The 20,441-nt window shown below is 41.0% G+C and overlaps 1 protein-coding gene across 3 annotated transcripts in view; it reads left to right on the top strand.

Annotated features, from left to right (window-relative positions):
- Positions 1 to 20,441, top strand: part of dnmt3ab (DNA (cytosine-5-)-methyltransferase 3 alpha b) — a 55,695-nt gene that overhangs the window by 14,428 nt on the left and 20,826 nt on the right. For all 3 annotated transcript variants that reach the window (XM_055156746.1, XM_020920526.2, XM_055156751.1), the window contains exons 2-5: positions 483 to 529; positions 1,506 to 1,652; positions 18,795 to 19,301; positions 19,773 to 19,931. In XM_055156746.1, coding sequence (XP_055012721.1) covers positions 483 to 529; positions 1,506 to 1,652; positions 18,795 to 19,301; positions 19,773 to 19,931 — 860 coding nt within the window. The remainder of the gene's footprint in view (positions 1 to 482; positions 530 to 1,505; positions 1,653 to 18,794; positions 19,302 to 19,772; positions 19,932 to 20,441) is intronic.

Raw genomic sequence — 20,441 nt, 5'->3', positions numbered from 1 at the left:
ATCCCTTTAAGGTCATGTAAGTCTGCTGTGTGCTGCTGCCTGCATGGAATTATGAAGTGGTTTTTATCACAATAATCCGGAAGTGTGCAGTTAGCATGCTAGTTGTAGATACTGTTGCTATAAGTTGATGTAGTAATTATCGTGACAGACTTAATAGTTATATAAAATCAGGCACAGACCTTTAAACAACGTAGAAGATCTTTATTCAAACTGTATTTCTGAGGGTTACAACTCTACTCTGAGCAGCTACAAATCATTTAAAACACTTCATCTATATTATGTCACTATGTGCGCTAAGTGGCTCCCTCTTGTGTCTGAAACAAAATGATGAATGGAGCTGTGTGAAAAGCGAGGGGTCGATACACGCGTCATGTTTTCTGATGAATGAGGAAACACTCGAGTTTGGGTCAATAATATCCACTGGACACTGGACACTTCCTCTTGAGTTGAATCTGATTTATTTTGTGTGTGTCTCTGTGCAGATGTGGAGCACAAAGAGGAGGACGGAGCAGATTCAGTCAAGACAGAGGTGAGAATTTTCAAACGGTTTTGTTGCAAATTGAACCAAATGATGTGTATTTTTAAAATTTCATTTCAAGACACAAAAACTTTCTTCTTGTTTCTTGTATTGCACCACAGATCAGATCCATCTTGGATTCCTACAGTTTACAGCTCATTTAACGAACATTCACATGTAATTGATGTTGGCTTTGGCCTAGTTTAGTCCTGGTGTAGACTTTAGTTTGGTCCTGTTCTAGTCCTGGTTTAGTCCTGGTCTAGTCTAGGCTCAGTTTCAGCTTTAGTCCCAGTTTATTCCTGATTACAGTGTTTTGTAGAGTTGTGCACATGTGAACTCACCCGAAATACCATGGGAATAGTTACATCTTGTGAGTAATCTGACGGGGGGGGGCAGACCCTCCACCTCAAAAATTACATAGTGCACCTTAAAATGACAAAGTATTATTAAAGATTTTCTATGTAACATTTCTCAAATCAAATCAAATGTGTTTGTAAAGCACATTTAAAAGAGCCAAAGCTCATTAAAGTCCTGAACAAGATTTACAGTGAAATAAAACCTGCAATAAACAAAACAGTTATCATAAAAATAATAACAGTAATGTGCCAAGGTGTCTGTTCCAAACTCTGGACAAATGCCGAGGAGAAAGGATGTGTTTTGTGTTTTTCTGATGCAGGGTCCACTACCTACTTGTCTCTATAGAGACGGCCCCTCCTGGACCAGTCCAGTCAAAGCTTTAAAAACAAACAATAAAATCCTAAAATCAACTTGAAAACGAACTGGAAGTCAGTGCAACAACACTTAAAAATCAGTTTAATGTGCTCATGTTTTTTGGTTCCAGTTAAAGGTGCACAGCACAATTCTGTTTGATTTGTTTAATACAGATCCCCAACAGAAAAGCCTCACAGTGCACCTTTAAGAGGTGTTTTTGTTGTGGATTGTGTCTCATAAAGTCATCATGACGTGCTCTGTTGTTGTGTCGGCGCAGGGCGGGCGTGGGCGGATGAGAGGGGGCGTGGGCTGGGAGATCAGCCTGCGTCAGAGGCCTGTGCCCAGGGTCACGTTCCAGGCCGGAGACCCCTACTACATCAGCAAACGCACCCGAGAAGAATGGCTCGCCAAGTGGAAGATGGAGGTGAGAGACAGACACAGAGAGAGAGAGACAGAGAGAAAGAAAGAGAGACAGAGAGACAGAGAGAGAGAGAGAGAGACAGAGAGAAAGAAAGAGAGAAAGAAAGAGAGACAGAGAGAGAGAGAGAGACAGAGAGAGAAAGAGAGACAGAGAGAGAGAGAGAGAGAAGAGAGAGAAAGAAAGAGGGACAGAGAGAAAGAAAGAGAGACAGAGAGAAAGACAGAGAGAAAGAAAGAGAGACAGAGAGACAGAGAGAGAGAGAGAGAGACAGAGAGAAAGAAAGAGAGAAAGAAAGAGAGACAGAGAGAGAGAGAGAGACAGAGAAGAGAGACAGAGAGAAAGAAAGAGAGACAGAGAGAGAGAGAGAGAGAGAGAGAGAGAGAAGAGAGAGAGAGAGAGACAGAGAGAGACAGAGAGAAAGAAAGAGAGAGAGAGACAGAGAGAGAGAGAGAGAGAGAGACAGAGAAAGACAGAGAGAGAGAGGATCTGTATTAAACTCTGTGTCTGTGTAAATGCATCATAAAAACTCATCTCTGGCCTAGTTTTGTTTGAATAAAGTTTCCATCAGACAGAGCACACTGTTACACTTTTGATTCATTCAACTACAAACAGCACAAAACTTACCAGAGACTGTTTATATAAATGGAGCTAGACCTGCTAGCCACTGTTTTCCAAACAAGAAGTGAACATGGGGGAACTTCTGACTCCATCAACTCAGGCTCCAGTTCATTTTATATTGTAAAAACATCCCGTTTTTCTCCTTCACTTCTGATGTCAGGCACTTCCACTATTCCAAACATTAATAACAGACCAATCAGGCGTCTGCTTTCCCCAAGGTCGACTCCAGGTACTGCAGCTCCACAAGTTTAGGCCCAGAAAGAATTCTCCCACAGAGAGCAATGCATTTTGGGAATTCAAACTGTCCTTGTTCTTCAGGGCATCCGGCTTTCACAAAGGTCGGGTTTTGTAGGATTCTTTTCTATTTTCACACTTTTTAACACGTTTAAATCCTCATCACTCCTAAAGTGATCTTTGTCAGACTGAGCGTCACCTTCTTTTCTGCTTTTCTCTTTCTCCCCCTTTGTCACTTTTTCTCGTCCTCGCTCCTCTCTCTCTCTCCCCTTCTGTTTTTTCTCTCCCTCCTTCTGTTTTCTTTTTTCTCTTATCTTCCACCCTCTCTCCATATCCCTTTCTCTTCTTTCACTCTTTCACTCTCCCTCTTTTCCCTTTTATTTTCTTTTACTCTGCCCCACTTGCTTTTCTCTCTTTCTCCACCGTTTTCACTTTTTCTCCTTCTCCCCTCCCCTCTCTCACTCTCTCTCTCCCCCCTTTCCTCTCTTTCACTTCACAATCTCTCTCTCCTCCCCTTCCCCCTCTTTCTCTCCACGCTCCCTCCATCCTCTGTTCATGAAAGAGGTAGAGAGTTCTGTTCTTCCGTGCTGATCTGCTGTTTGACACTTTGACTCATGTTTCACACATCAAACTTTTGACAGGTCCAATTTCAGCGCGAGGGAAACTGTGAACAGAACAGACCCAGAGAAGACTCGGGTTCAGATGAAAACAATATTTGACTGTTGACAGATTTCTCATGCTCAGAAAGATCTGGAGTCTAACCCACAACCTCCGAACTTTCTTTTTGTATGAAAAACAGCAAAAACAGAACAGTTTGCAGTTGTCCAAAGTTATTCCTTTTTTACCTTATTACCAGTCCTGTTTTGGTCCTAGTTTAGGTTTGGTCGAGTTTTGGTTTAGTCCTGCTTTAGTCCTGTTATATTCTTATTTTAGTCCTGGTTTAGTTTAGTTTTTTTTTTCCTGATTTAGTCCTGTTTTTTGTCCTGGTTTAGTCCTGTTTTTTGTCCTGGTTTAGTCCTGTTTTTGTCCTGGTTTAGTCCTGGTTTAGTCCTGTTTTTGTCCTGGTTTAGTCCTGGTTTAGTCCTGTTTTAGTCCTGGTTTAGTCCTGGTTTAGTCCTGGTTTTGTCCTGACAGTATTCCACATTGCTTAACTATCAACTAGCATCCTAACTGCAAACGTCCTGATTATTGGAGAATAAAATGATGTATAACTGAGCGCAGACAGAACACAGAGGATTTATTTTGAGCCTCAGTGTCTCTTATACTTCTACATATCTGCAGCTGTTTGGTCTGTTTGGAGTTTGGCTTTTGGTGCAGAGTCACGTGGACCAAGACCAGATCTGTTCTGAGTCTCAGTCCGATTGATTTAGTGCAGATCTTCACACCAACAAAAAACAACACAGTTAAGAGCTTCTGGATCTAATGGAACGTTTGGTGCAACAACTGCTGTCAGTGTGAAAGAACTCTTAGTCCTTTTTTAGTCCTGGTTTAGTCCTTGGTTAGACTCACGCTTGTACACTTTTTATAGTTCCTGTAGTCCAACTTTAGACCTGGTTTAGTCCTGATGTACACCTGGGGTTTTGCCCCTCTCTTCTGCCCCCTCTCTTCTGTCCCCTCTCTTCTGTCCCTCTCTTCTGTCTGTTTTGCCCCTCTCTTCTGCCCCTCTCTTCTGCCCCTCTCTTCTGCCCCTCTCTTCTGCCCCTCTCTTCTGCCCCCTCTGTTCTGCCCCTCTGTTTTGCCCCTCTGTTTTGCCCCTCTCTTCTGCCCCCTCTGTTTTGCCCCTCTCTTCTGCCCCCTCTGTTCTGCCCCCTCTGTTTTGCCCCTCTTTGCCCCTCTCTTCTGCCCCTCTGTTTTTGCCCTCTCTTCTGCCCTCTGTTCTGCCCCTCTGTTTTGCCCCTTCTGCCCTCTTCTGCCCCCTCTGTTTTGCCCCTCTCTTCTGCCCCTCTCCCTGGAGCATTAGTGGCCCATAAACCTGTCTGGGGGTAAAATACGTTGGTATTAGTGGGACATGCTGGAGCTCCACAAGTGAAGCTTTAAAATACGACTGAGAGGATTTTTGAAACGAGACGGAGATTTAAAGGGGCTAAAGATGCTAATTGTGAACGCCGCTGGTTTATTTCAGCGTTTGTCACGTGAGCTTTTCACCGAGCAAGGACAAAGACTCGTCTGTTTTTCTCTCACAGCGTTTCTCCATTTTTAAAGCTCAAGAGATCAAAAAAAAAAAATAATAATAAAGTGTAATTATGACGTCACATTGAAGTTTTATTAAAAACTATTGACTTTCCTCAACAGAAACACAACACAACATAAACCCATGAGTTTTGTTTTTAGACCTGATTTAGACCTAGTTTTGAACTTTTTTTGTCCTGGTTTGGACCTGGTTTGGATCTAGTTTAGACCTGGTTTAGAACTTTTTTGGACCTGGTTTGGACCTGGTTTGGACCTGGTTTAGACCTGGTTTGGACCTGGTTTAGACCTGGTTTAGACCTGGTTTAGACCTGGTTTAGACCTGTAGTCCTACCAGGATTACCATTTAGTCCAACCTGCTTTTTTGATTAGTCCCACTTGTTTCATCTTATTTAAGTTCAGGTTTAGGCCTGGATTAGTCCTGGTTTAGGCCTGGTTTAGTCCTGGTTTAGGCCTGGTTGAGTCCTGGTTTAGGCCTGCTTGTAAGGTGCGTTCACCCATCCAGTTTAGTCCTGGTCCTGATGTAGACTTTGTTTGGTCCTGTTCTAGTCCTAGTTTAGTCCTATTTTAGTCCTGGTTTAGTCCTGATTTAGTTCCCAGTTGTTCCTGGTTTACTTCTGGTTTGGTTCTTGTTTATTTATTCCTGCATTTGTTCTGTAATAGTCCAGGTTTAGTCCAGTTTAGTCCAGTTCAGTCCAGGTTTAGTCCATCTTTAGTCTTGTTTTAGTCCAGGTTTAGTCTTGTTTTAGTCCAGGTTTAGTCTTGTTTTAGTCCAGGTTTAGTCCTGTTTTAGACCCACTTGTAGGCTGAGTCCACTCACACACTTTAGTCCTGATGTAGACTTTGTTTGGTTTTGTTCTAGTCCTAGTTTAGTCCTGGTTTAGTTCAGGTTTTACCTACATCAGTTTTGATTTAGATCTGAGTTAGTCCTGGCTTAGTCCTTAGTTAGGCCCAATCTTGTATAGTTTTATTTAGGTCAGGTTTTGTCTTATAGTCCAGATTTAGACATGGTTTAGTCCTTGGTCCTTGATTAATATTATTTTAGTTCTGAGTTAGACCTGGTTTAATCCTTGGTTAAACTTTTTTATAGTTACATTTTTATCCTATAGTCCAGATTTAAACCAGATTTAGTCCTGATGTAGACCTGGTTTAGTCCTGATGTAGACCTGGTTTAGTCCTTGATTAATATTATTTTAGTCCTGGTATAGTCCTAGTTTAGTCCCTGGTTAGACTCACTCTTGTATACTTTTTTAGTTCAGGTTTGTCCTGTAGTCCAGCTTTAGACCTGGTTTAGTCCTGATTTAGACCTGATTTAGTCCTGATGTAGTCCTGGTTTAGTCCTGGTTTAGTCCTGGTTTAGTCCTGATTTAGACTTGGTTTAGTCCTGGTGTAGACCTGGTTTAGTCCTGATGTAGACCTGGTTTAATCCTGATGTAGACCTGGTTTAGTCCTGATGTAGACCGGGTTTAGACCTGGTTTAGACCTGATGTAGACCTGGTTTAGTCCTGATGTAGACCTGGTTTAGTCCTGATGTAGACCTGGTTTAGTCCTGATGTAGACCTGGTTTAGACCTGGTTTAGTCCTGATGTAGACCTGGTTTAGACCTGGTTTAGTCCTGATGTAGACCTGGTTTAATCCTGATGTAGACCTGGTTTAGACCTGGTTTAGTCCTGATGTAGACCTGGTTTAGACCTGGTTGAGTCCTGATGTAGACCTGGTTTAGACCTGGTTTAGTCCTGATGTAGACCTGGTTTAGACCTGGTTGAGTCCTGATGTAGACCTGGTTTAGACCTGGTTGAGTCCTGGTCCAGTCCTTTTCTTTTCTGTCTCACTCCAAGACAACCTCCTTTGGCTCGGCTCCAATGTTTTGCAAGTCCCTTTCCGCTTCCAGCCAATCGTGTCCCTCCTCCGCGGTCACATGACGTCCGAATTCCCACACAAAGAAACGCACAAGTCTTCCCTCTCTCTCCCTCTTTTCCCCTCTCTCCTTCCCTCCCTCCTTCTCTCCCTGTTTGTGGAGGAAAAGCAGCCGTGCGCGCTCCCGGGGGGTGACAGACCTGATGTCGGACTATGCTCTTGTGGGTATGTGCCGTTGTTTGTTTAGTTGACGTTCGCGTGACGTTCCAGTACCTGTGAGATTAGCAGGTGAAAAAAAATGCTGAGTTTTAAGTTTTCTTGTTGTTGTAGTCCCGTAGTCCCGCACGCTCGCCTCTTAAAGGGACAGGCGGAGATTTAAAAATGCCTGCCATGTTGGAGAGGAGAAAGTAGCCTGTTGAGAAAGGAGGAGTTTTCCCCAGAAATGTCAACTTTAGTAGGTCACGCTTGAGTTGTGGCTGCGCGAAAGAGGCCAACGTTTGTGCTTATGTAACTTTGAACTTAGAAGGATTCACATGCCTTTATTATTATTATTGTTATTATTACTTCTACTTGAGTTTTTATGGACAAAAGCAGAATCACAATGGAAGCTAAATTGCAATCAGAAAATCACTAAAGTGTCATCATTTTCTCCACAAACAACGGAATGTCCTGATTTATTCTGCATAAAAGATGCTAATCCTGTAGTTTAGATTTGCACAAACATGTTCTGAAATGTCCCAGTGTGTCAGATGCCCTCCCTTGCCATGTTTACATGAGAGCTTTCATTCTGAATAAAACTGATTTCTGAATAAAAATGAATTCTGCTTTAAAAAGTCCATGTAAACACTTCCTAATGAAAATGATTATTGGGAATTAAACTTAATTCCAAAGTAAGTAGGAGGTTTATTCCAATTTTAACACCAAATGAATTTATTCCTGGATTATTCTTATATTGTTTATTCTTGTTAAAAATAATGTCGGTGGTTCGGTGCATGCTCCTTGTGTCGCTCTTCTGACATTCTGGCTCCATCAGTTCTGTCTTTGGACTTTGATTCGTGTCTCTTTGGATTTGTGAGCGGGATGTGGGAGTGGGCTGAGGTAGAACAGTCTCACACTCACTTTGTCTTCTTCCTCCTTCTCCGACACTCTTCCCTTCTCCTCCTCAGCTCACAGACGTAAAGTGTGATGAGACAATTCTCCAGCTGCTGCACAGTTATCATAGAAACCACAGCGGAAAAAGTTTGGATCAAGTTTGTGTCCGTGGAGCAGTGTTGGGGAGTAACAGATTACATGTACTGGCGTTATGTAATCAGAGTACAAATTATGAGTAACTATATTCGGTTACAGTTACTATTTCAATGAGTGGTAATTGGATTACAGTTACTTGGTTAAAATAAATGGATTACACAGAAGGATTTTCCTGTTTTCACATTTTGGCCTATTTCCTTTTTTTTTTTTTTTTTCTTCAGTAATTCCACTCATTGCCGGACACTAAACCAGGTCTAAACCAGGTCTAAACCAGGTCTAAACCAGGACTAAACCAGGTCTAAACCAGGACTAAACCAGGTCTAAACCAGGTCTAAACCAGGACTAAACCAGGACTAAACCAGGTCTAAACCAGGTCTAAACCAGGACTAAACCAGGACTAAACCAGGTCTAAACCAGGTCTAAACCAGGTCTAAACCAGGACTAAACCAGGTCTAAACCAGGTCTAAACTAGGACTAAAGCAGGACTAAAGCAGGACTCACACCAGGTCTAAAAGAGGTCTAAAACAGGATTTAACAGTACTAAACCATGCTGTGTGGACGTGTTTTCTTCTCTTTTATCAATAATATTTTTAATATGGTGAAGTAAAGTCTGGGCTTTTCATTTTCTTTTAGCAAACAAAATATCTTATGTGAAGATTTCCTCGTCTTTGCTTCTCTACAGCAAATCAAGTAATCCAAAGTATTCAGATTATGTTACTCTAAGTAATTTAATGGATTACGTTACAAACTACATTTTGGGGTATGTAATCTGTAATCTGTAAGGGAATACATTTTAAAAGTCACCTTCCCAACTCTGCCGTGGAGTAACGACAAACCAAGATGACAGAAAAGCCGGGAGCAGCTTCCGGTCGACATAAATCCATTGGTGTCTCTGTCCAATCAGAACCTTCCCCTCCCCCAGACGCTCAGACACATTAAATAAAGAATATTTAACGAGTTTTCCATGTAAACCTCAATTCAGAATTATTATTTCCATGTAAACTCCAAGAGAATATTTGAATTCTGAACTATTTAATTCAGAATGTAAAAGAACATCATGTAAATGTGACCTGTGTGTCAGTGAAGATTTCAGTTTATTGTCAATTCTTCTGGATGTGTTAAAAATGTGAACTTTGAACAAAATCATATTATTAAAGGTGCCCTGTGTTGAGAGTCCATCACCTGCTTGTTTCTATGGAGATGTCATTGCTCTGCCTGGAATGTTCCGCAGTGTGACATTAAACAGATCTACTTTACATTTATTCAAATACAGGTGGTTTTATGTGTCAAAAAAACCTACAAAATCAGACATTGTGACTGTGAGCGGGGTCGCCTCTCCACAGATCAGACCTGTAACTTGGTCTGGTTTTGTCTTCAGAGAAAGGTTTAATGCCATACTGTGGAACATTCCAGTCAAGCAAAAACATCTCCATGGAGAAAAGAATTTGATGGAAACTCCAGCAGAAAAATGTATAATAATTAATCATTTGTATAATTAAGATGCTACACTGTCTAATCTAACAGTAGGGTTCATTTTCATTCAGCTTGTTTACTTTACTCACAGCGACACATTAGTGGATCTTAATGATTGTTGTAAAATAACAGTCACTTTCAGGGTGAAAAAAGCACATGACTTGTCATTTAGATGAAGGTCAACTTGACTGAAACAAGGAACTTCTGAGCTTTATTCTTTTATTGTTTCACATGTTACGATGTGTTTTGAACTTAAATTGAACAAAACTTTTGCTTCGTTTTATTCAAAGACTAATACATATTCAAATCCTAGTACCTGATGCAGATCTAAATGGCATTATTATCGAACAGAACCTGTTTTTACTCAAACTTGTGGAAATTTGTGGCAGAGTTAGAAATTTGGGGACCTTAGGCAACTTGAGTTTGGGACCCTCTTTAGTACATTGTTTTGTTGTATTTATTGTCTGTTTTTCCCCATTGTTCATGAGACATTCACATCTTTATTTGAGTTAGGATGGATTAGATAACCAGAAGTGAAAGTAGTTTTATTTTTTGTTAGTACATGATGTTGTTTACATCTATCACATATGGTTCTGTTATGATTCTGTTGAAGGGGATCAGGTCAGGTGGACTAGTCCATTCTAATGTGAAAGGGGTGAATGCTTTGACAGTTAAAATAGATTTGACGATCAGAGACTATTTTTGTGGAGGGTTTTTGTTTATAAACCACTCTCATTTAATGAGAGGAAATCAAATTGCTCTGAGGCCTCAGCTATTAGTGGCACTGAGGGCAGTTGTTTGGGGGCCCCTCCAGGTTCAGGGGCCCTATGCGGTCGCCTGATGTAAATAAGTAATATTTATTTGCATTCAAGACATTCAGTTTCCATGGTGTTACCAAGTAAGATGAACTTACTCTTTAAGTAAATGTTACTACATGTTTCAGATTTGAGGAACTGACTGATTGGTTGGCTCAGCTTCACAACATGATTCTATGAATGAAAACTAAAGTTCACTTCACTTGTTGAGCCGAGTTTGATGAAAGAGAAATTTACTGACCACTACACTGAGGAACGACTCGTAAACTCAGCTTTAGAGTCACACTCCACTTCAGTCCCATTTTTTTAAGGCAATCAGTTTCCTAGATGTTTTCAAGTAAGATCTACTTATTAGATTTTACAGTGTCGCCTGTTTCTATGGATACGTCACTGCTCTGCCTGGAATGTTCCACAATGTGACATTAAACAGCTCTACCTTAGATTTATTCAATTACAGGTGGTTTATAGCTCAAAAATACCTAGAAAAACAGACACTCTGGTCTGTAACTTGGTCTAGTTTGGTCTCCATGAAGATAGAAAGGTTTAATGCCATACTCTGAAACATTCCAAATCAACATCTCCATAGAGAAAAGCATTTGACCTTCCACCAGAAAAGCTGATAATAATTAATAAGTAGGATAATTAGGATGCTAGGAATATGTTGGGAAAGTGAGGAATAACTTTGGATCACTACAAACCATTTAAATGTTCAGTTTTGTATGTTTTTATGTTTTTACTGCAGTAAAAGTCAGACACGGTGCACTCAGAGCTGCATGTATGAGGCAGTACTCGGCCCTCAGTACTTGTAGTTGCAGTAGAGTCCATATCTAGTGTATATAGTCCATACGTGTATAATCTCCAAACAAAAGGCGTGCTCCTGCTGCGTCTGGAGCCTGTGGAGATCACACTGTCACAGGCTTTGTGTTTCTTCAAAGAGTTTTTCTGTCGCGCTACAAGGAAATAATATTTAGTGACACTTTATTCAAACTGCATTTAACCTGAGCTGTTTGAGCGATATGTGAACTGATGGATTTGTTTAAACACGCTTGGCCTGATAAAACCACACTCTAGTGTAACTTATATGTGAATGGACACAGGTCTGAGGACCAGCTCCAACTTGTCCTCCCAAAAATGAGACTCAAACCTGGAGTGACCATTTCTGTGGTTGGCCCCAAACTTTAGAATCTCTCCTCCTCACATTAAGAGCATCCTTCAGTCCATTTAAAAACACACTTTTACTCACCGGCTTTAACACGACATGAGAACTGTGTGCTCCTCTGACTGTCTTGTATTGCTGATCATTTTAGTATTTTTACATTTTTTTTATTGACTTGCACATTTATTTATTTTATGCATTATTGTATTATTTACTCTCTGCAGCACTTTGGAGACTTTGTGATGGTAAAATGTGCTGTACAAATATAAAAACAATTAGGATGCTTGTAGGAATATGGTAGGACTAAGATAAGTTAAAAGGAAATAGTAAGAATAAAACCTCAAAACGTGCCAGATGTTTGGTCCTGTTCTAAATTGTGTTACTTTTTTCTTTTAAAAGCCTTAAAAAGCCTTCGGTGCTGTTATAAAATGAAGAATTAAGCTTTTAAGTTGCTTCATAACAGTTATTTCTTCATGTAGTCTGCACTGACAACACCAAAGGATCATGGTCTATGTAGTTCCATCTGTGTTTTAGTTAAAACTGCATCATGGTGAGACGAGACGAGGTGAGATTATTTGTAAAACATAATTCAAGCACAAAGTCATTTAAGTGCTTTAGGGAATAAGAAAGACATGAAAATCACAAATAAAGACATGAGAATCACTACAACTCTTCATTTAACTAAAGAGACTTGTGATTTGATATATTGTGATGGTCCATGATATTATTGTGAGACTTTTGATGATACGATATCGGCTCCGTGCAGCACTTTGGAGACTTTGTGTTAGTAAAATTTGCCGTACAAATGAAGTTGGATTGGATTGAAAACAGGAAGTGACCATGGGCTCTGGCTCCACTTGACTTTACATTGCAAAATAGTCGTTGCTCTCTCATAAAACTCCACTTAAAGGCCCCGGAAATTTGACTAATTGTTTATAGAACAAACCATTCTGCACTGGAGCACTGTAACACTTTATTTTGTAATTGTGTTTTTATACGTGTTGTTGTTAATCATGTGGATGAGTGAAATGTGGGACCAGCCTCTCAAATCTGCTAAACAAATAGACCTACAGATACGAATAAACCTAACCTGTATTATACTTTATTCAAACTAAACACGGTTTGATTTTTACCCATTTAACTTTGTAAATCTGGAGCTCGTCAAGTCCTTGGTCAAGTCCTGATCTAGTCCTAGGTTAGTCCTGATCCAGATTTACACTGTTCCTCTCACAGACTTAAATATGAACTAAATATTTACGCTACATGACCCTGAGGTTTTTATTTCACTGTTTTGTCCATAAATCAAGATATGAACATTAATAACAGACTTTTAGACTTAGACAAACTATTGATCCACAAGAGCAGTGACATGGACTCAGGAGCTCACACATCACATTAAATTACAATAACAAAGAGTAAAACGACATAAAAAATGGTAATAACCTTCTAAAAAAGTAGCAATAAAAAATGATACAAGAGAAATCAGGCGCCTTCTTTCCCAGATTCTTTGATTGACAGCGTTGCTAAGCACCCGCTCCCTGCTAAACCAGCGGTGCAGGTGGGAAGGATCGTCACCTTCAACAGCCTCTCTCCTGATTGGCTCTGTGGTTGCTATGCTTTGGTTGCTCGTAGTCAGAATTCCTAGTAAAGAACTCAGCTTCAGAATTAACTTCTATAACTGCTAGCGTCTGTGAGCTTCATTTGACTGTTGCTGAGCGCTGTAGGTGACGTCACACTCACTCACTCCACTTCTTTCTACAGTCTGTGGTCGGACTGTCCACACTTTTTTCATTAAGGGCCACTTCTTGAAAGATTTTTGTATCGGAGGCCCAGGAGATCACAGAGCAAAAGTGGAGTGTTAAAACTGACTCTCACCAAATCAACTTCAACATTTTCTCAGGGTTTAATTGGAAATGTTAATTAAGTAACACTGGATCAAATTTCCTGTTTAACCTGAAATCCAGAGTTATATTAATGTTTTGAGTGTAAACAGATAACACTTTGTAGGGTTTTCCTGATTTAATTAAACAACACACAGAGGTGTTTTATTTTGACACTTTATTTGAGTTAATTTAAGATGAAATTATGAACAAAACTGGTTCAAATGGATCTTCTCTCACAGGAGTTTGAAGTGTGAGTGGGATTAACACTAAAGGAAGTTGAATTCACTTCAACCATATCAACTCCAACCCCCATTTTACGTTCAAATAGTTCAAATAACACTTTTTGTGTTAAAAACAACTCTATTTTACCCTGACATTTGAACCCTCTGCTTTTTGCTGTGTACAGTTGTCTTTCAGACTGGTGCACATGTTTTCAGACAGTTTTGACAGAGCCCGTGCCTTTAACTCTCTGAAAGTGTTCTTTTACGTCTGTCACAATATCATTTTATGGTTTTGAGGTTATGGGGTAGAATTATTTCACTGTAGTGTAAAAAGTTTTGTCTGTGATCATTTGGGCCAATAGAGGCACAAAAGCTCCTCGGAGGGCCACATGCTCGTGGAGTGTGGACATTAGTGCACAGGGAGCCGCGCTGCTTTGTGTCGGCTGCAGTCGCTCCTGAAGTGAAGAGGCCCAGCGGAGGGGCGCACTACACCACCACTATGACAAAAATGTGCCTCGTATATATATGGGCCCGTACTGTACAGCGCTGCCCCCCGCTGTCCTGCAGCGTCACCCAGGACAAAGAGACAAGGAGAGGGAGGAGAGAAGGAGGGAGGAGAGAAAGAAGGAGAGAGGAAGAGAGGAGAAAAGGAGGGAAGTGAAAAGGACAGAGGAGAGGAAGAGAGGAGAGAATAGAGCAGGACGGAGGAGAGAGAAGACGAGAGGAGAGAAGGAGGAAAAAGGGAGGAGAGAGTGTAAGGAAAGAGGACCAGCAGGCAAAGGAAATGACTAGAGGAAAGAAGTGATAAGGAGAAGGAAATTGAAATTAAAACAGGATGGACTCGGACCATAGAGCGAGAAAAACCTACGTCCACACTTGAGACGGTCCAACCACAGCTGCTCATCTGGATCATGTGTCTCTCAAATGCAGAACACTTCTCCTCTACAAATTCTTTTCTTTTTTTACATGAACCGCCGCGCTTCTCTCTGATTGGTTAATCCGCCTGTCAATCACACTGTCTGAAATCAGGGACACAGCTCCAGATTTTTTTTTTACACAAATTAATCAGAAGTTAATTAAAGTTAAAAGATAAAACTGCTAAATATGCTATTCAAAAGTAAAATGTGTTCAAACGTAAATTAAGAAACAATCAAGTTAAATGAGATTAATCACAAATTAACTCAGACAATCAAGTGTTTAATTACAATTTTTAAGCGACTGACAGCCCTCCTCTTTACCTATTTAAAGGTGCATTGTGAAAATGTTCTGGTGGAGGATCCGTCACCTGCTTGTTTCTATGGTCATTACTCTGCCTGGAATGTTCCACAGTGTGACATTAAACAGCTCTACTTTGTAATTATTAAAGTACAGGTGGTTTAAAAAAACTAGAAAATCTGACATTCTGACTGTGAGAGAGGTCGCCTCTCCACAGATCTGACCTGTAACTTGGTCTAGTTTGCTCTCCATGAAGATCGAAAGGTTTAATGCTGTACTGTGGAACATTCCAGACAAAGCCATATTACATTTTTCAGATTTAAGACAACCATGTTCTCATATAAAATGAAAGTATTTCTCTGTGGGTTTTATTTAATGTTATAGTCTTCTTAAACCTCTCATCTCTCAGTTAAAAAGGCCCAGGCTGATCATTGACGCTGAGAGTAGCTACTTGTGAGAACAAACTGCAGAAAACCCATGTCTTTTATGAAATAACTTTTATAGATTATGGAAAGTTTTAAAAATTGTTCACGCTCTGTCTCCTGTCGCCCATAAGCGTGTGTGAAAGCTGCACTTTGTGTTTTGTGGTCGGCTCGGGTTACGTTGGCACCATTTCCTCACACGATTTCTGCACATGCTCCAAACACGTCTGTCCGTTTGACTGACACATGTGGGTTTACACTGTTCACATCTGGGCTCCCACATGAGACCGGACTAAACCAGGTCCTAAACATGTGGTTCACTGGGTTTGAATGGTCCCAGTTAGAGATATTTATAGGACTACAGCCCGAGGGCTAGAAGCACATGTTTGGAGTCTCACAAAACAAACTGTACCTCTTTGATTTAACAGACAATGAAAAGGATACAGAGTTGTTCACTGCACTAAGGAGCGGCCGATGGACATTTAAGATGCTCCAGGTTTTTCACAACATACATGGATCTTCCAGAGGAAACACTCTGAGGGAGTGAACACAAGTGACTGTTGGACTGTGTGAAATGAACTGTTTGTTTTTCTCTTAACTAGGGGTGTGCAAAAATATTGAAATATCAATATATCATATCGTTTAATGTGATGATATAGTATCGATATTGTGGGTTGCTTTATCGATATATCACCAAGAGTATTTTTTTGTATATTTTTCTAAATTATTTTGTTACATCTTCAGTTGTGTTGCTAGTTCAGAGGAAGGAAACTTGTTTATGTGACACATTTGACATTTTCACTCTTTTGAGGATATAATGTTTGTGTTTCATGTGAACTTTGCACAAGAAGTAGTAAACTTTCAGTATCACAGACATGATTTAGCCTTTATTTTTTACTGAACATTATCTAATCAGTTTGAAATATATTGTATCAAACTGAAAGCTTACTGTATCTTACTGTGGCCTATGTATCGAGTTATGTATCGTATCGGCGATTTCTTAATGATACCCAGCTCTACTCGTATCCATGGAGACTGTGCAAGAGGCTAAGGAGTCACCTATGGACATTTAAGATGCTACAGGCTTTTCACACCATATGTGGCAGTAAATGTGACAGAAGACCTTCCAGAGGGAATCATTTGAGAGAATGGATCATTTCGTTACCAAAAACCAGAGCGGTGTGAGAGTGAGGCCTTTCCTGTTGTGTTCCCTGGAGGCTGCTGTGATGCTGCAGGACACAGAGGAGGAACACTTTGTCTCTTCCTCTGCTCAAACTGCCCTGACACAGATCTGACCCTCTCTGACCAGTCGTCCTGTAAAACTGACCTGAGAACTCTGACTGAAACACAAAGGAACTGAGATGCACAGTGGAAGTTGCAGCAAAACTTGAATTAACTCGGGGTCAATAAAGTATTTCTCTCTCTCTATAGTATGTATTAATTTCAGAACTTTTAAGTTTTATGTTTGTTTTGTACAACTCAGAATCCTGTATATGCACGAGCAGGTCAGATAACCTCATTTATGAAAATATCATCAGAAGACACAGGTGCTCTTATTTACAGGAAATAAGATTTTAAAAGTCATGGTTTAGTCTTGGTTGGTCCTGTCTCCTGTAGAACCAAGTTCTGTCGTTGTGGTGGTCGAACATGCCTCACTTCTGTCAGTCTGTCCCAGGGCAGCTGTGACTACAATAGTGTCTTAACACTAAATCATATAGAGTGAAAAAATTAACTCACTGTGTATGTGGACACAGTGTGTGTGTGGACACAGTGTGTATGTGGACACAGTGTGTGTGTGGACACAGTGTGTGTGTGGACACAGTGTGTATGTGGACACAGTGTGTGTTTGGGGACAGTGTGTATGTGGACACAGTGTGTGTGTGGGGACAGTGTGTATGTGGACACAGTGTGTATGTGGACACAGTGTGTGTGTGGACACAGTGTGTGTGTGGACACAGTGTGTATGTGGACACAGTGTGTGTGTGGGGACAGTGTGTATGTGGACACAGTGTGTATGTGGACACAGTGTGTATGTGGGGACAGTGTGTATGTGGACACAGTGTGTATGTGGACACAGTGTGTGTGTGGACACAGTGTGTGTGTGGGGACAGTGTGTGTGTGGACACAGTGTGTATGTGGACACAGTGTGTATGTGGGGACAGTGTGTATGTGGACACAGTGTGTATGTGGGGACAGTGTGTATGTGGACACAGTGTGTATGTGGGGACAGTGTGTATGTGGACACAGTGTGTGTGTGGGGACAGTGTGTGTGTGTGTGTGTGTGTGTGCTTTTGTCTCATAGTGGTGTCTTGGGAGTTGGACAGAGACATCAGCCTGTGTCAGTGCAGCTGTTGTGGATTTACTGTGGCTTTAGTTCAGTTCAGACTGGGTACCACAGACCCCCTGACCCCGCGCACTTCAGGACTCTAGAGTTACACTGTGCTGCTCTCAATGAAAAGACTCGACACAGAAGTGTACCAGAGCAGGACTCGCTGAGGCCTCATGTCTGCACTGAGCTTGGGCTGGTCTAATCACGGCCTTGGAAAGTAGAAATAAGAAATGAAATCAGTTATTTATTTGAATCTTTGTTGGAATAAAGTAATTATTATTGGTGGACATAGGTTTGTTTGTATTTGTTGTTTGAAGAGCAAAGATGGGTTGAGTAAGTTGTATTTAGAATTTACATTTTCTTCACAGCAGGGTGTAGCCTGCACTCTTACTGCTTTAAATGTACAATCACATGTGAACTTGTGTCTCCAGAGCTTCACCTGCAGATAGAGACACACAAAAGTTTGTCATTCACAGTTTATGGACAGACCTCATGTGAAAGCTCAGAATATACTCTCTTGTATATAACTGAGATTTTATATTTTATTTCTTATTTTTCTATTTTATTTTTACTTGTACATTTACATTTAATGTAAGTATGCTTTATTTGCACCTGCCTTTTTTAAACTTGATTAGAATTTATTATTACCATTTGTATTTTTTACTTTTTGTTATTATATTATATTGTGATGTGTGAGCTACTGTGTACAGTAAAGTGTCTAAGTCTGAGAACCTCCAGAATTCCTTTACTGAGCTGCAGAGGCTGCACTAGCACTGACTCAGGACTGGTGAAGGTGCTGGGGTTTAGGGAGAGACTGTTCAGATCAGAGAGAGACATTTCAGATTTAAACACATTGGACTTTAGCATTAAAACTGGCAACACAAATGAGTCATGTGAGGCTCATTCTGTTTTCTGATTGGAGAATCATTTGAGAACCAAAACACCAAATTAGAAGAGAAATAAACAAGTAATCATGTCCAATGTGTTTTTGTGTTCTGTATTACTCAAAAATGAATTATTTTGAGCTTTAATCCATGTTCCCTCCTCAAAAACACACCTGGAATTGTGTTTTGTTTCATTCACACATGGTTGAGTAACTTTTATTATGAGTCTGTCTCCATCTCCAAAGCTCCAAATGCTCTGTTCCACCTTGTGATGTTATGAAACAATAGTTTTCAAGTATTTTTCAAGTCAAGCTCCTTTTACCTTTAGTTCAGAAGAGATTGGAAATTCCAGGACTGAAATGATTCTAGTGAAAGTGTATGGAGTTTAAACATGACATCACAACACAGTGGAACACAGTGTTTTCTGTTTGGGATGAGAACTCAGCCTAAATATGCAGGGTTTGTGTGTTAAACATGTGTGAAAAACCATTACACCACTGAGTACAACTTTAATTCTCTGTGTTATACAAATGAGCAAAAAAAAACAACATTATATTTATCTTTCAACATTTTGAATAAACCCAAATGTTTGTGTGTTTTCAGGCTGAGAAAAAAGCCAAACTGATGTCAGCCATAAACGCCATGAAGGAGCCAGACGAGAAAGACCCAGATCTCGACCACGACCAAGATCCAGACCAAGACCAGGACTTGGACTTGGAACGGGACCTGTTTTTAATCAAGCACCCACTGCCTTCAACCCGACCTCAACTACCACCACCACAGCCTCAGGAGAAGCCTTCAGAGCTGCCAAACGCGCACAGTCCGCTACAAATACTAGACCAAGTACCGCCTAAAGTCCACACCAAGACCCAGACCAAGAACCAGACCAAGATCCAGTCTGTACCAGAGCCCCAGTCCCCCTTAGAGCCGCCGGTGTTAGAAAAGCAGGATATTTCACCCCCTCATCCTCCTCCTCCACCCTCTCCTCTTCTTCAGCAGCAGCCCACAGACCCTGCCTCTCCCACTGTCGCCACGACGCCGGAGCCAGGACCCATGGGTGCTGAGAAGAGCTCACCCAAATCAACAGACACAGAGCCCGAGTACGAGGAGGTAAGAATATAAAAATCACCAAGTACAACAGGACATGACAAAGTTTCATTGAAATCTCTTAAGGTTTTGCTTAAAGGTGCAGTGTGGAACTTTTCTGCTCGTCTCCATAGTGATATGTTTTCCTGCCTCTTTCACAGTGTGACATTAGATGTGTTAAGGTTGATGTTTTTTACTGTGCAAGTCAGTAACTTATCTATTTGTTGGACACAGTCAGGAGATGTCATCCTTTCAGGTCACTTAAATGCCAGACTTTGGAACATTCCAGGCATAGGAATAACATCTCCACGGAGACAAACAATATTCAGAAATGTTACATAGTGCACCTTTAAATATTACTTTGAATTTGTTATAGGTTGCTGTTTTAGGTCAAATCTCTCTTAGACACAACAGTTAAAAGTCACAGCAGAATTCTGACATTGTTCTGTGTCTCTGTCTCACACTCTCCTCTTCCTCCTCTTCCTCTTCCTCCAGGACGGCCGTGGGTTTGGCATAGGGGAGCTGGTTTGGGGGAAGCTGCGTGGGTTTTCGTGGTGGCCCGGGCGCATCGTGTCCTGGTACATGACGGGACGCAGCCGAGCCGCCGAGGGCACCAGATGGGTCATGTGGTTCGGAGACAGCAAGTTCTCTGTGGTAAGTCCTGGTTTAGTCCTGGTTTAGTCCTGGTTTAGTCCTGGTTTAGTTCTGGTTTAGACCTGGTTTAGACCTGGTTTAGTTCTGGTTTAGTTCTGGTTTAGATCTGGTTTAGTCCTGGTTTAGTCCTGGTTTAGTTCTGGTTTAGTTCTGGTTTAGACCTGGTTTAGTTCTGGTTTAGACCTGGTTTAGTTCTGGTTTAGACCTGGTTTAGACCTGGTTTAGTTCTGGTTTAGTTCTGGTTTAATCCTGGTTTAGACCTGGTTTAGTCCTGGTTTAGTTCTGGTTTAGTTCTGGTTTAGACCTGGTTTAGTCCTGGTTTAGTCCTGGTTTAGTCCTGGTTTAGTTCTGGTTTAGTTCTGGTTTAGACCTGGTTTAGTTCTGGTTTAGACCTGGTTTAGACCTGGTTTAGTCCTGGTTTAGTCCTGGTTTAGTCCTGGTTTAGACCTGGTTTAGTCCTGGTTTAGTCCTGGTTTAGTCCTGGTTTAGACCTGGTTTAGTCCTGGTTTA

Source organism: Boleophthalmus pectinirostris, unplaced genomic scaffold (assembly GCF_026225935.1).
Source record: "Boleophthalmus pectinirostris isolate CB_2022bp ecotype Guang Dong unplaced genomic scaffold, ASM2622593v1 HiC_scaffold_10, whole genome shotgun sequence".
NCBI lineage: Eukaryota > Metazoa > Chordata > Actinopteri > Gobiiformes > Gobiidae > Boleophthalmus > Boleophthalmus pectinirostris.
Note: the sequence above shows the minus strand (reverse complement) of the source record. Positions and strands in the feature narration are given on the sequence as shown.